Genomic DNA, 13647 nt, shown 5'->3' with positions numbered 1-13647 from the left:
TCTCCCACAGCTTAAACAAGAGGATTTTCTTCCTCTGTTACTCAGTTGTGTAAAGGTCTCAGGCAGGGTGGTGGCTCTGATCCTAGAGGCCCAGGCTCCCGCAGTCTTGTTGCTCTGCCTTGCTTAAGGTGCTGCTCTCACCTGCAGGGTGAAGGTGGCCACTCCCCTGCCTGCAGCAGAGCCCATGGGAAGGGCCAAGAGGCAAAGGCAGGCCCACCCACCCCCCTAACTGCCAGCCTGGAAAGTGGCATACTTCATTTCTGCTCACCTCTCACTGGCCAGAGCCCAGTCCCCTGAGCACGCCTGGCTGCAAGAGGGACAGAGAATGCAGACTTTCACTGGGGATCATGCAGCTGGCCGAAAATCAGAGCTCTCTTCACATGAGCCAGAAGGAAAGAGTAGACATGGGGTAACGAATAGCCGTCTCTGCCATGATGATGAGGACACTGGTCTCGACAGGACGCCACCACAGACCCCACAATGAGAGTTCGTCTCTGCCTCCTGTGCTCTACCCGGCAGCACCCTGAGCCACTGTGTGCCAGACGTGATCAGCAGGGGATGTGCCTGGCTTCCCCCGACACTCGGGGCTCCTGAGGGCAGGCTGGGACCCCTGGAATCCACAAGGGCAGGACCCAGGGCCCCAGGGCCCATGGAAGCTGGGAGAGTCAGAAATCCTGGGGCTGCCAGAGTGAGTTCAGCCAGTCCCAAGTGAGCCCTCAGCCTGGTGAAGGGAGCTGGGGTATCAAGGCTGTCTTAGTGTCTAGTCCTGTGTCACAGATTACCACCAACTAAACGGCTTAAAATAACACCCACTTAGTATCTTGACTGAGGCTTGACTGCACTCTCTGCTTAGGGGCTCACAAGAACAAAATCAAGGGTCCAGCCAGCCTGGCTGCCATTTGGAGGCTGTGGTAAGAACCCTCAGATTCCCCTCTTGCTTCAAATCTCTGACTTCCTGTCAGTGATGAGCAGAGAACACTCTGCTTTTAAAGGGCTCCTGTGATTAGATCAGACTCACCTGCATAGTCTCCCTCTTGTCATGTAACTTAACATAATTAAGGAGTGATATCTCATCGTATCCACAGGGTCTACCCCGACCCAAAAGTGTGGGGAGTATACACGGTGAGGGTCACTGGGCACCCTGCTTACAATTCAGCCTGCTACAGAGGCCAAACCTGAGGGTCAGAGCCGTGGAGCTAGAGGTGGGGGCCGTGGACTCAACGTCAGAACAGAAACAGGCCCCCTGGGAAGTGGGGGGGGCCTCACCTTCATGAGTGGGACGGGGAGAGAGGTCAGGACACACAGTCTGGACAATGGGGGCTCTGGGGTGGCGTTGCAGGGCTGTCTGCTGGGCCTCGGCAGGGAGGGAGGCCGGCCTGTCCATCTTCCAGATCCAGGTGAGACCCAAGTGCCCCTCCCGGGGGGGCGGGGACTTGTAGTCAGGGCAGAGGCTTTACCTTCAGCTCCAAGCAAGGTCTTCAGAGGCTCTAATGAATATCTGCCATTGGAGGCATTATTTGGGGACTGTGTGCATTTTGTAGGGAGAGAGTTCACAGGTTTTATCAGATTCTCAAAGGCATCAAGAAGGGAGGAAGAAAACGAGTCAAGAATTGAGTTAATAAAACCCTAAGGGGTCTGTTCCTATGGCTGGGTGGCAGCCGTGCTTCACCGCCCCGACCAGGAGCCACTGAGGACACGGATGAGGTGGTGGACTTTGTACATGTCCATTGCGCTAGACTCACTCGTTTGGTTCTCATTGGAACTGGAATCCCATCAGGCTGCTGACGGCTCCTCAGACAGGGTGTGCAGGGGGTAGGGTCTGTGATGGGGTCACTGTCATGTTGAACCCCTTCAGTGTCTCTCCAAAACCCTCAAGATAAACTCCAAACTCCCTTCCCCAACACGCCTGCTATGGCCTGAATGTTCGTGTGCCCCCAAAATCCACAGGTTGAAATCCTAACCCCCACGGTGATGGTCTTAGGAGGTGGGGGCTTTGGTAGGTGCTTGGATCATGAGGGCGGAGCCTCATGAATGGGACTAGTGCCCATAAAACAGAACCCAGGGAGCTCTCTTGCCCCTGCTGTCATGTGAGGACACAGGGAAATAGGAAGGGGATTCTCCCCAGACACCTAAACTGCCGGTGCCTTGATCTTGGACTTCCCAGCCTCCAGAAGTGAGAGAAATAAATTTCTGTCGTGGATAAGCCACCCCGTCTATGGTATTTTTGTTACAGCAGCTGGAACGACTCAGACATTATTGTTACGTGCCTTCCTCTGGGCCCCCACAGAGCCCTGGCTGGCTCTGGCATGGCATTGATCAGAGGGCAGTGTCCATGGCTGCCTGCTGTTGGTCCATCCACCCAGGAGAACAAGAGCTCCTCCTGGGAAAAGGCCAAGTGACGTCCCCTCTGGTCCCTCGCACCCAGCTCCGTGGCTGACCCACTGACCTGCTCAAAGAGTGTGTGGAGGAAGTGAATCACCATGGAAGCAGATTTTCTGATGCTCTGGGATGGAACCCGTCCTCTTGAGGAGAAGTTTCTACACACCTTGTTCTGGGAGAAGGACATTTAGGGACCAGGCGCTGGAGCAGAAAGTCAGAGCCCCTGACAGATGTTCCTGCTGACTGTGGGGGAAAAAGCCAGGGCCAGGGCGGTGGTCTTGGACTCTGGGATGGGGCAGTGACAGCGCGGGGCCTGTGCTTTCCGAGCCTGAGTCAGGCCCTTAGGACATAGCCATTGGACGCATAGAGGCCGGGGGTGGGGCAAGTGTGCCCATGAGGCTCAGCTCTGAGGCAAGTGGTCCCAACAGGATGCTCTCCGTCCCCAAGTCCCGATTCTGCACAGGAACTGAGCCAGCACCCACCCTGAGGTCATTTAGGTCAACTCCCCACTTGGAGAGGGGTAGACGCAGACCCGGAGAGGAGGTGACCTGCCAGGGGTCACATGCAGAGTCAGAATGGGGCAGGGGCAGCTTCCCGTGTTCACATTTAGGCTCCATCCAGCTCATCACACCCCAACACCATGGCGCTCATGGTGGGGAAAGAGAAGTGAGCCTCCCACCCCGACTGCCAGCGAGGAAGAAGAGGGGATCCGGGAGGGGTTGCAACAACTCATTTTTATTCCTTATTTTCATTTGGGGGTGCAGCGTTTGGCACACTGTCACCCCAGGACGGGTCCCTCCCTGCATGGGGCTGGCCCCACCCTGTCCTCTTCTCTGCAGGAGGAGCAACAGGGAGCTATTACAGCACCACGGTGGCCAGAGCAGACCCAACGGAGCCCACGATGACTTTGGACGACAGGGAGAGTCCAGCTGCTCCTAGAAGAGAAGCAGAGGGGAGCAGAGTGGGACGGGCAGGCTGGGACAGCTCTGTGGACAGTGCCGTGGTGTCAGACTCCAGGGCCCCTCAGGAGGGCCTGAGGCCCACAGTGCCCACCCAGCACCCTCCTCTGTCTTCCAAACCCCCAGGATCTCTGCTTTGGGAGGGCTGCTGCAGGCAGCTACCCGGGGCATGAACCCGGGTGGTGAAACCGAGAGCTGAAAGCTGCGTTCCTCTTCAGGGGAGGAGGCTGAGGCCCAGGTGGGGCGGAGATGCCCCAAGGAACCCTGCCACTCTGCTTTGAGCAGAGGCAGCCTCAACCCAGCACACCCCAGGCCAGACTCCTTCCCTCCTCCTCCATCTCCCTCAGAGAAACCCAGAGAGGGAACATGGAGGAGGGACCAAGGCTGAGAGACGGAAGGTCACAGGGCTAAGATCTGGGCCGGATCCTCTGAGGCTCTAGTCCTTCTCCTCGCCCTGCACAGCAAGGCCGGCGGGGACACTTACCCACCGACTGCAGAGTAGCCACCAGGCTGCCGGCTGCAACTCCGCCCCCGTTGGCGATGGCGGCTGCGGACATCATCTTGGCTGCTATGGAGCCAGCGGCGATTCCTGCCCCGGTGAAGCCTATGGCGCCCAGTGCCACGGGTACAGCCCCCACGGTCACGGCTGTGGGAGGAGAGGAGCTGGGTTGAGGGGAGGGCTGGGGGAATGGATACCCACCCCCCAAACACTCGTCAAGCTCGGGGACTTCAGGTCTGGAGAAGGGGGTGACCTCTGAGCCTGGGAGACACGGGCATGGCCAGCATCCTGAGTTGAGGGGACCACCACTAGGCGGGGAAGGCAGGGGGAGGGACTTGCAGGGTCATGGGGGACTGGACTCTGAGCCGGGCTCTGATCTGCAGCAAGACTTTTCTTGGCAAAGTCATTTGTCCTCTGGGCCTCAGTTTCTGCCTCAGGAAGATGCTGGAACTAGGGAGTGGTTTGCAAGCTTCTTGTCTTTACTGAGGAAGTTTTTAATATAAGCAAATCTTACCCAGGGCCTGGTATGAGCTTGAACCCCCAACCTAGAGCACTATGGCACCACCACAGAGCCATCAGAAGCTGCTAGACAATGGGTCACGAGCGAATGGCTTCTCTTTAATGCATCTCCTATGATCAAACTCTGTGCGCATCTCATCCTGTGTAACCTTGATGACGTCCCTGAGTCGGCAATATTGTCCCCTTATTTGTGGGAGGGAACAGGAGCTCAAGACATGCCCCAGGTCACACAGTGAATGCTTTGCCAAGAGGAGTCTGGCCCCGCTGGGCTGCCTCATAGGAGTTTCCATGACACTCCTGGGGTCAAGCTGCCTGTTTCTTGTTTCCAGTTCCTTGCTTCCTGCTCATCTCCATCATTCCAGCTCCTCCCCTGCCATCCGTGTGAGGCCGGGGGCAAACCTGGGCACGCACAAGACCAGTTGCTGCCCAAGTCCCAGGGTCCGGGGACAGTTGGGGACTTGAGCCCTTCCCTGCGGGGACTCACCTCCTCCAATCACAGCTGCAGCAGTCTTGGCTAGAAAGCAAAAGAACGTTCTGTGAAAAAGTGGATCCACACTAGCCTCCCTCCACCTTCTGAGCCCATGGCCCACCTCTGGGGAGGGGGTGCCCCAGGTTGAGGACACAGGAAGGAATGAACCCTGCCCGACCCCTCCCTGCTTCACTCAGAGCGCTGGGATGTCCGGAGAAGGCGGATCCCCAGCCCTGATCCGGGTGAGGATTGCTGGGGAGTCTGATTCCAGAGGCAAACGCCCTGTCCTGAGTGGGTTTGCATGCCTTGGCCCAGAACTCTCTGGAGACGGGGTGGGATGTCCTTGCCCCAGAAAACTCAGTCCTCAGATAGAGTTTCTGTTTCGTCTGCTCTGCCTGCTGATTGCCTGGAAGGTCGGGGGTTGTTTGTGGGGAGATATCAGAAGTTGTCTTTTCTTCCTCTCTGCCTTCTGAGCCAGGTTTGTTAAAACAAAAACAAACAAAACCCTACAGACGCGGCAAGGAACTCACACCCTGCATTGTCCCTTCTCAGGGAAGGTGAGACTCTTGGAGTAGTCATTTAGGGCCTGGTGGTTTGATTGGGGAAGGAGAGGAGAAGGGGAATGAGCATTACACTCTCTGAGCCAGGATGTGGATCTGCAGTCGAATCAGTGTTTTATTAGTGGGGTTTCTGTGACTTTCTCCTACAGTCCAGAAAAGCTCCTCAGACAGCACTAAATCCTCATGTGGAGGGATGTCCTGCATTTTGCACCACCGGGCTGAAGTCAGGGCAAGCACTGTGGAATGCTCGAATGCTCCTGATTCTTCAAGGCCCCACCTGTGGCCCCCTCCTCCAGGAAGCTGCCCCAGATCCTCCCAATCAGAACTCATCCTTGCTCCCTGGGGCTGGAACCACGCACAGCACTGGACCATATTTTGGTGTGTATGGGCCCGGCTTCCTACACTCTGGGCCCCTGGGGGGGAAGGCAGAGGTCCTGGGCTGCTGCAGCCACAGGGGCCAGGACTGCAATCTTTGGGGCCAGTGGGGGCCGAGAGTTCCAAAGATGGCACTCTGTACAGGGGTGTGCTCAGCCAGCCCCCCAGGGAGAGAGCCTTGGGGTGACAGTGGAGAAAGTCAAGAGAGAGATGTGAAAGCCAAACCCTGAGTGGCCAGAGGGGCCCCCTGGGTGGGGTGTGGAGCCAGAGACTCAAGAATCAAGAGCCCAGGTAGGAGGGACTTGTGCTTAACGTCATCGTTTGGCAGGAGGGGCGATGCCAGGCTGGCGGGCAGCTTGGCCCCCCGGGGCCCCGACACGCAGAAGGCCCCAGGAAGTGGGTGCTGTGTGTCTGCCGGCCTGCCTGCCGGGCCCCCCGGTGTCATCATGGGGAGAGTGGCCTGGCCCTTCTGGCTGCTCAGAACCTGTCCTGCCCTGCCCTGAGGCCTCCTCCCAGGCCAGGGCCTCTGCATGTCCCTTCTCCTTCTGCTCCCAGGCTCCACTAGGGGGCAGCAGCCCCATGACCATGGTTCCTCCTTCATAAATAAGGGACCTGGTGCTCTTCCTCTGGGCTTGTTATGAGAACTAAATGAATTGATGAATGTCCAGTGTTAAGCAGAGAGACAAGGACATCACAGCGTTTGATCAAATCCAGCTGTTCTCATCATTGTCAGGTTATCAGTTGCTTCTCATCAGCTGAGGCTCCTCCTACGTCTGACACACAGGAAGGACTGCCGGCTGTGGCCCAGGCACTAACTTTCTTGTCACACTTCCACGCACTGAGGGGGCCCAAGGAGGGCTGTGTGTCCCCAGGGTCAGTTACCTGCGAGTGGGGACACAGTCAGGGCCGTGACAGAGGATCCCAGCAGGTAGGAGCCATTCAGTGTCCCCAGCCAGGACCCCAGCGCAGATGCGGCCGGGCCCAGGGCAGCCTTGGATGACAGGGTTAGCCCAGAGGAACAACAGAGGCTGAGTGCACAGGGGTCAGAGGTCAGAGGTCGGGCAGTGGTCAAGGCCACGTCCCCCTTTCCATGCTATGCTGTCTGTGCTGGCAGAGGTGGGAGGCCCCTGGGAGTCCACCCCAGGAGAGAGAGAGGTACATGGTGGTGATGCTCACGGGAGCACTTTGCAGCAGTTGGAAACAAGGATCAGACGCTCACCTGGCAACACTGAGGGATCTCAAAAACATTGTTCCCCAGTGAAAAAAGCAGTGGAAGGAGACACGCAACCTACTATTCCCTGTGCAAATTCAACACACGCAGACAAAATAAAACACCTATTTTGCAGAAATGCATATGAAAAACAGGCATTAAACATATTAGAAAGGTAGACTTTGAGGGAGGGGGAAACTGGGGGCAAAAGGGAAGATAAATAGCAAGGATAAATAAATATGACCAATGAAGAAAACGGGCCTGAACTGAGGAGCTGTGTTGGAATCAACGCTCTGGATCTGAGATGCAACAGGACACACTGCCAGGAAAGGCTGGGTGGACGTGGAGGTAAATCCTCCCGGAGGGGAATTCTGGGTGTGAATCAGGGAAATGGAAGCCAGAGAGGGGGACCCAGCCAGAGAGAGGTCCCTTCAGTCTAGGTGGGAGGGGCCCGGACCCCTGAGAGAGAAAGCCAGGGCAGACCCCCAGGGGGAGCTCAGGGCCAGGGGGAGCGCTGCAGGTGATGTCACCCTCTCCCCTCCCACAGGCCCCTGGGCAGGACCCTGTGCCCTCCCCAGCCTCCTCCTCACCCCCACCAGCCTCTCCCAGGAACTCTCACCCACTGATGGAAGTCCAGCCAGGACACTGCCACAGGCCGCCCCGCCCGCTGTGGCCAGGCTCGCTGCTGACACTATCCTGGAGGCCAGGGAAGAGGCTAAGATGCCCGCCTGGGCTAATTCCATGGCGCAGAAGGTCGCGGGCACCCACTGGAGCCAGATCTGTGAAAGGGTGGAGCTTTGATGGGGGGCTGGGGCCCCAGAACTGGGAGGCGCCCACCTCCTTGAAAATCTCAGGGGGCTGCAGGGGCATAGAGAGGCTGCTCTGAGCTTGTGGGGCAGCAGGCCTGGACAGAGTCTGGGGTGCGGATGTCGGGGTTATGAAAGTTCTTGTATAAGGAGTGGGTGGGGGGTGGGTTATATTTCCCCAAGTGGGCTGCTTCCTTCCTCTGGAAAATGCCAGTGCCAACTTCTTAAATATTTCTGGAGCTCCGTTAAATCTCCACAGAGCAATTTATTTTATTCTTTTTGTGAGGAAGATCAGCCCTGAGCTAACATCCATGCCAATCCTCCTCATTTTGCCGAGGAAGACTGGCCCTGGGCTAACATCTGTGCCCATCTTCCTCCACTTTACGTGGGACGCTGCCACAGCATGGCCTGACAAGCGGTGTCTCGGTGTGCACCTGGGATCTGAACCCGGGCGGCCAGCAGCAGAGCGTGTGCACTTAACTGCTAAGCCACGGGGTCAGCACCCCCACAGAGCCATTTAAAAGGTACCAAAATTAGGAATTCAGAACCAATTGTGTTTTAAGGCATATAGTGGTGGGGTTGCTCTGGGTCCTGTTCTTATGCAGTCTCCTCACTAACAAGAAAGACGAGACTACTATCCCCATTTTATAGATGAGGAAACACTGGCACAGACAAGCTAAGTGATTCACCCAGCGTCGCGAGGCTTCGAGTGGCAAAGCCAGACCCGACGGCGGGCCAGCGGCCTCCAGAGCACGGGCTCAGCATGGCTCTGATTGGCTTCCTTCTAGGGCTTGTCTCTTTCCCCACCTGTCTCACGCCCCCTGGAGCGAGGACAAGGCTCCTTGTCCCCAGAGTCCCAGAGCCCCGGGCGGGTGGGGGCTCGAGTCCCTTCCCTCCTGAGACCCACCCTCTCTGAGGCAGCCACCCTGAGGAGAAACCAAAGAACGTTCTGCAAGTGGATCCACAGGGGACTCTCCTGCCCTCGCTGAGCCCACCGCCCACCTGAGGCTGGGGGCCGCAGACAGGAGCAACCCCTACCCCTTCCCTCCCTGTCTTACCCAGAGAAGCGGAGTTTCTGAAAATGTGGAACCCACCCTGTGGTCTTGGCTTTGGACGTGATGCTGCAGAACCTGACTCTGGACGCTTAGAGCAGGTCCACCCCGAATGAAGCGCAGCCCGGAGAGTCGCAGGTGCCTAAAGGGATAGGTTTCGTTTTACAGGAAAACGAAACTGCAGACATTTGCTCCTCCTTTTCCCAGTCAGGGTGGAGCGACTTGGCCAGTGTGTCTACCACTGTCAGTTACTATAAGATGCTTTGTCATTTACATTGGGGATTGGGGTGCGCTCTCTGCATAATAAAGTTCATAAGAAATCTGATCCCGGTTATGTAATAAAAGGATAAGTATTAATTTCTACCAAAGACAAGAAGGTGATTTTCAGAATAATATTAATCCTTGCAATGGTTAGATGTTCAGTTATTCAAAAAGTCTATACTTGGGCCAACCCTGGTGCCTAGTGGTTAAGGTCGGTGCGCTCCACCTTGGCAGCCCAGGTTAGGTTCCTGGGCGTGGACCTACACCACTCGTCAGTGGCCGTGCTGTGGCAGCGACCCACAGACAAAATAGAGGAAGACTGGCCACAGTTGTTAGCTCAGGGCGAATCTTCCTCAGCATAAAACAAACAAACAACCAAGTCTATACTGAAGGCCCACCAGGCGGGACACTGGTCTAGGCCCTGAGATAAAGTGGGGACCAAACTAGACTAAACTGTCTGACCTCATGGAGTCTGCAAGCTAGTGGGGGAGATGAAGCAAGAACTAAACATACGGTATGTTATTTGAAGTCCTAAAGCAGACAGAGGTAGAGGAGGGAGCCAGGCAAAATTATGGGGGAAAGTTGTTCTGGGAAGAAGGAACAGAGATGGCAAAGAGCCCAGGAGGGAGAGGAACAGAGAGGAGGCCAGTGTGGCTACAGCAGGTGAGCGAGAGAGGGAGGGAGGAGCTGATGTCAGAGGTTAACAGGGAGCCAGGCCACATGAGGCCTCAGCAGCCACTGCAAAGTCTTGATCTGGTGCTCTGAGCGAGACGGGGAGCCACTGCAGGGCCTGACACAGAGAAATGACACGATCGGGTTCACTGTGGCAGCTGCGTTCAGAAAAGACTAAGGAGAGAGGATTTCTGTAATTTAAATTTAACATTCAGCCCAGGTAATGTGACACGGACATGTTATTTTCATTAGTTTAAGCTACGCTCTGGTGGCGATTTGCAGCCCTGTTCGGGAATCCACACACTCCCATTCAGCTACTTTCAACACCAGAGAATTTGCTAGTTCACAGCGCGAATGTGTGTGTGTGCGGCGCTGTCATTCTGCCAACAACGTTTTGGGTGGGGCAGTCCATCCTGATTCTTCGGGGCGGGCACCACAGTGCTGATGCTTAAATCCCTTCCAGATGGAGTGACACATGGCCAGCATGTGGGCATGTTTTTTTTTTTTCTTGCTGAGGAAGATTAGCCCTGAGCTAACATCTGTGCCAGTCTTCCTCTGTTGTGTATGTGGGTCCCCCCCACAGTGTGCCTGACGAGCAGTGTAGGTCCACACCCAGGATCCGAACCCGAGAACCCGGGCCGCCCAAGCCGGAACGCACTGAACTAAGCACTACACCTCGGGGCGGCCCCAGGTCTTGGTGATTATCAGGCAACCCTACCTACCCCTGCCTAATTATAGGCAACCCTATAATTTCAGTAGTAAATTCAACTTCTAAAGCTTTTATCACCACCTCGTCCCAGCTTACTCTCTGATGATCACTCTTTATGTCACCAAGAAGTTAGACACAATCAGAAGAGAATTCTCTTCCCGACACCAGATCCACCAGCCCCCAGCATCTGCATCCGTGTGCTCTGCCTTCCCTCCATGTCTCTGGAGGAACGATCCCAGCTCCCGAGGATTTCCTCCCTTCTTGCCCACTCCAAGACTTTGATCTTGCAACTCCCCACTCTCTCTCCGGAATTCCCGAGAGCACAGAACTGAGTTTGGATGTGCTCCTGGAGGTGGGCCTCCGGATGTTTAAAGAAGTTCTACCCAGAATGAAGCAAAGCCCCAGGTGATGAAGCAGCAAATGAGAGGTTTTGTTTTTCTAGAAACCGAAACCGCTGACATTTTCCTCCTCTTTTCCCAGTCAACGGAAAAATCTAGTTATTAAAGAGTCAATTTTCGAATCACTTCCTGACCCCAAGGTCTCACCAAGTGCTATTCAGTTTCTCTGCTGCCATCTCAGCAAACTGTTGAAAGACACATGTACTCTCCTCTTTCTCACCTGACAGGCTCTCTTAAAATACGAGCTGCACATAATGTGTAATATCTGTGAAAAGCTACAGATAATAAATGCAACAAACACTTATTTGCCCACCACTGAGCTCAAGAACTCAAACAACACAGATACAATTAACACAACCTGAGAATCTCTTCTCGTCTCCTTTCTCTGCCTCCCTCCCCTCAGGTAACCACTCTCCAGAATTTAAGGTTGATCATTCCCGTGCATGGTTTTATACTTTTACCATATATGAAGGTTAAATGCGGAACTTCCTTGGCATTTCAGCTGAGGTTCAAGGACAGGAGGCAGCACAGCAATGTGACAAGAACCTCTGCTTCCTAACCTTTGCCCAGAGGGTATGCTAAGACACTGTAAACACAGATTTAAAAGTAGAGGAATTAATTAGGGAGTTGAGATGGGAGACAGAGAGAGAACTGGTAGCCAGGGCTTTCCTCCAGGCCCCCAGGGTGAGAGGAGGGAAGTGATTTGTCCACCTGGCTCTCAGTGGGACCCCTTTGGGAAGCTTGCCACGAATCCCTTGGAATGTGAGGGAAGCAAGGACTGGTGTCTGAGTCGGGCTGTGAAGTCTAAAGGCAGGAGACTGGCTGGCAGTCCTCCCTGGGACAGGAAGGCGAGGGGACTGCTCTGGAGGTGGGCTGTCCCATCAGAGCCTTGACTGTCTTTCCCACGGTCCAGACGTGGCACTGGGCCAACAGAGGCAGAAGAGCTGAGAACTTGGGCACGAGCACTGTCCAGAGGGTCGAGGGCAGCCCAGACGGGGTGGGCTGTGGCAAGCAGTGGCCGACGACAGAATTGGAGGTGCCCAGCGGTTGAGGCTTCCCTTTGTCAAGGACCCTGCGTGAGCGACCCCTGCCGACGGGAGGGTGCAAGAGCCTACAAAGAAGTTAGCAGTTTGCATCTTCCCCACCAGAGGGCGCCAAAGACAGATGGCAGGGGCATCGCGGCGTCTTCCAAACAAGTGACACTTCTGGGCCAGGCACTGGCTCTGGGCCAGCACTGTGCGAAGCGCTTTACCTCTATTAAGTGTTTTAATCCTCACGACAACCCCAAGAAGAGGTACTGTTATCCCCATTTTACAGATGAGCCAACGAGTCATGCAGAGGGTTCTCTGCCGACCCCCATGGGGCCCTCCCCCTGCACAATTTTGCCCTTTACCTGAGTCCTCTGGGCCCTTTCTCTTTCCCTGCCTCCCGCCCCTGCTGCGTCCATTGCCTCTTTCTGCTGGGGTCTCCACACCCAGGTAGGCACCCCTCTTGGTTGGCTCCTTTCGAGACAGCCCAAGGCCCGCTGCCTCTCCAAGCCTGCTTGCAAGGCTCAGCAACGCAGCTCCCGCACCCCGCCCAGCTCCCCGGAGTCCCCTCCACCGCCGCTCCCTGGAGCCACCAGCAGACGCAGGTCCTAGAGATCTCACACCTCCACCTGCTGGGGCTCCAAGAGAGGAACCAAGAAAAGCCGAAGCGCCCTCCAGCCCCCGGCGAACGCTCCCCGAGGACGGGGGTCTCTGTCTTGTTAACCCATGCGTCACAGCACTCAGAGCACGCGTGGACACAGCGAATGTGTGTTGGATGAATTCCTTTTACAGCATCTTTTCCAGTGAATCGCAAGCCCGCCCTCACACAGGCTGATAGTCACAGGATTGTCACGCTCTTTTATAGCAAACCCTGAAGGGGCATGTCCAGAAGCTCTCTTTGGAAGTGGGTGGTCTTTGTCCCCCACTGTTCTCAGCTTTGAAGTTAGTTGAGACTTCTCCAAAATAAGAAAATTTGTATAATATCCAGCTACACAAGTGTTAGGAAAATAGGAAAAAGGCTAAATAAAATGTGGTGTATTATTACCATAGAATACTAAGCAGTAATTTAAAATAGTGAAAAAGACCTACAGAATAGAAAAGAACAATATGTATGAGGTAAAACAAAACTCAATAAATAACTAAAAATCAATAACTCAATTAAAAAAACTCAAAAGGCATATAACAGTCCTGCATAAAATGTTTTCTCTGGAGATATAAGTATCTCTCTATCTCTCATCTATCTATCCATCTCTCTATTATCTATCCACAGAAATCACTTTAAAAGGGCAGGGAAAGTACTTATCAAATGGCAGTTGTGCGTACTTCTGGGATGGGGTGAGGGGCCGTCCTCAATGGGGGAGGACGGTTATCAGATCCAAAGCGATTGTAGCCTTTTCTGTAATAACAGATTTTTAAGAGCAGAATGCAGTGGAATATTTCATAGGTAATTTTTTTCATAGACTTTATGTTTTAGAGCAGTTTTAGGTTCGTAACAAAATTTAGGTTCATAACTGAGATTTCCCCTATACCCCCTGCCCCACATATGCATAGCCTCCCCCATTATCAACACCCCCCACTTGAGGTAAATTAAATGCAACAAAATGTTGGTTTTCCTTAGAAAATAATATCATCCCATTTTGTAAAATTAAAAATAAAGAGAGGAAACCTACTGGTTGCCTGGCTTCAGATCCGTTGTGCTTTTCCTAATTGCTGTAGCAGTGGGAAGATTTGAACAAGACAGAGAAGGACGC

At 54.6% G+C, this 13647-nt stretch overlaps 1 protein-coding gene across 1 annotated transcript; it reads right to left on the bottom strand.

The window, feature by feature from the left end:
• Positions 1 to 3237: 3237 nt before the first annotated feature.
• Positions 3238 to 13647, bottom strand: LOC131421182 (interferon alpha-inducible protein 27, mitochondrial-like). The gene is made up of 6 exons (XM_058567904.1): positions 13567 to 13647; positions 8871 to 8970; positions 7590 to 7749; positions 4841 to 4870; positions 3823 to 3984; positions 3238 to 3314 (listed from the first exon to the last, which is right to left on the bottom strand). Exons 3-6 carry the CDS (start codon positions 7711 to 7713, stop codon positions 3238 to 3240), a joined length of 393 nt encoding a protein of 130 aa, XP_058423887.1. The 5' UTR covers positions 7714 to 7749; positions 8871 to 8970; positions 13567 to 13647.

This window comes from Diceros bicornis, chromosome 24 (assembly GCF_020826845.1).
Source record: "Diceros bicornis minor isolate mBicDic1 chromosome 24, mDicBic1.mat.cur, whole genome shotgun sequence".
Classification (NCBI taxonomy): Eukaryota; Metazoa; Chordata; class Mammalia; order Perissodactyla; family Rhinocerotidae; genus Diceros; species Diceros bicornis.
This window is presented reverse-complemented; position numbering and strand designations above follow the sequence as displayed.

What these genes read in the sequence shown, in the direction of transcription:
- LOC131421182 (XM_058567904.1), bottom strand. Translation starts at nt 7,713, where the DNA reads ATGGAATTAGCCCAGGCGGGCATCTTAGCCTCTTCCCTGGCCTCCAGG. An exon ending in GGCTGGACTTCCATCAGTGG is followed by an intron (nt 4,871 to 7,589) that starts GTGAGAGTTCCT and finishes TTTGCTTTCTAG; the next exon opens with CCAAGACTGCTGCAGCTGTG. An exon ending in TGCAGCTGTGATTGGAGGAG is followed by an intron (nt 3,985 to 4,840) that starts GTGAGTCCCCGC and finishes CTCCTCCCACAG; the next exon opens with CCGTGACCGTGGGGGCTGTA.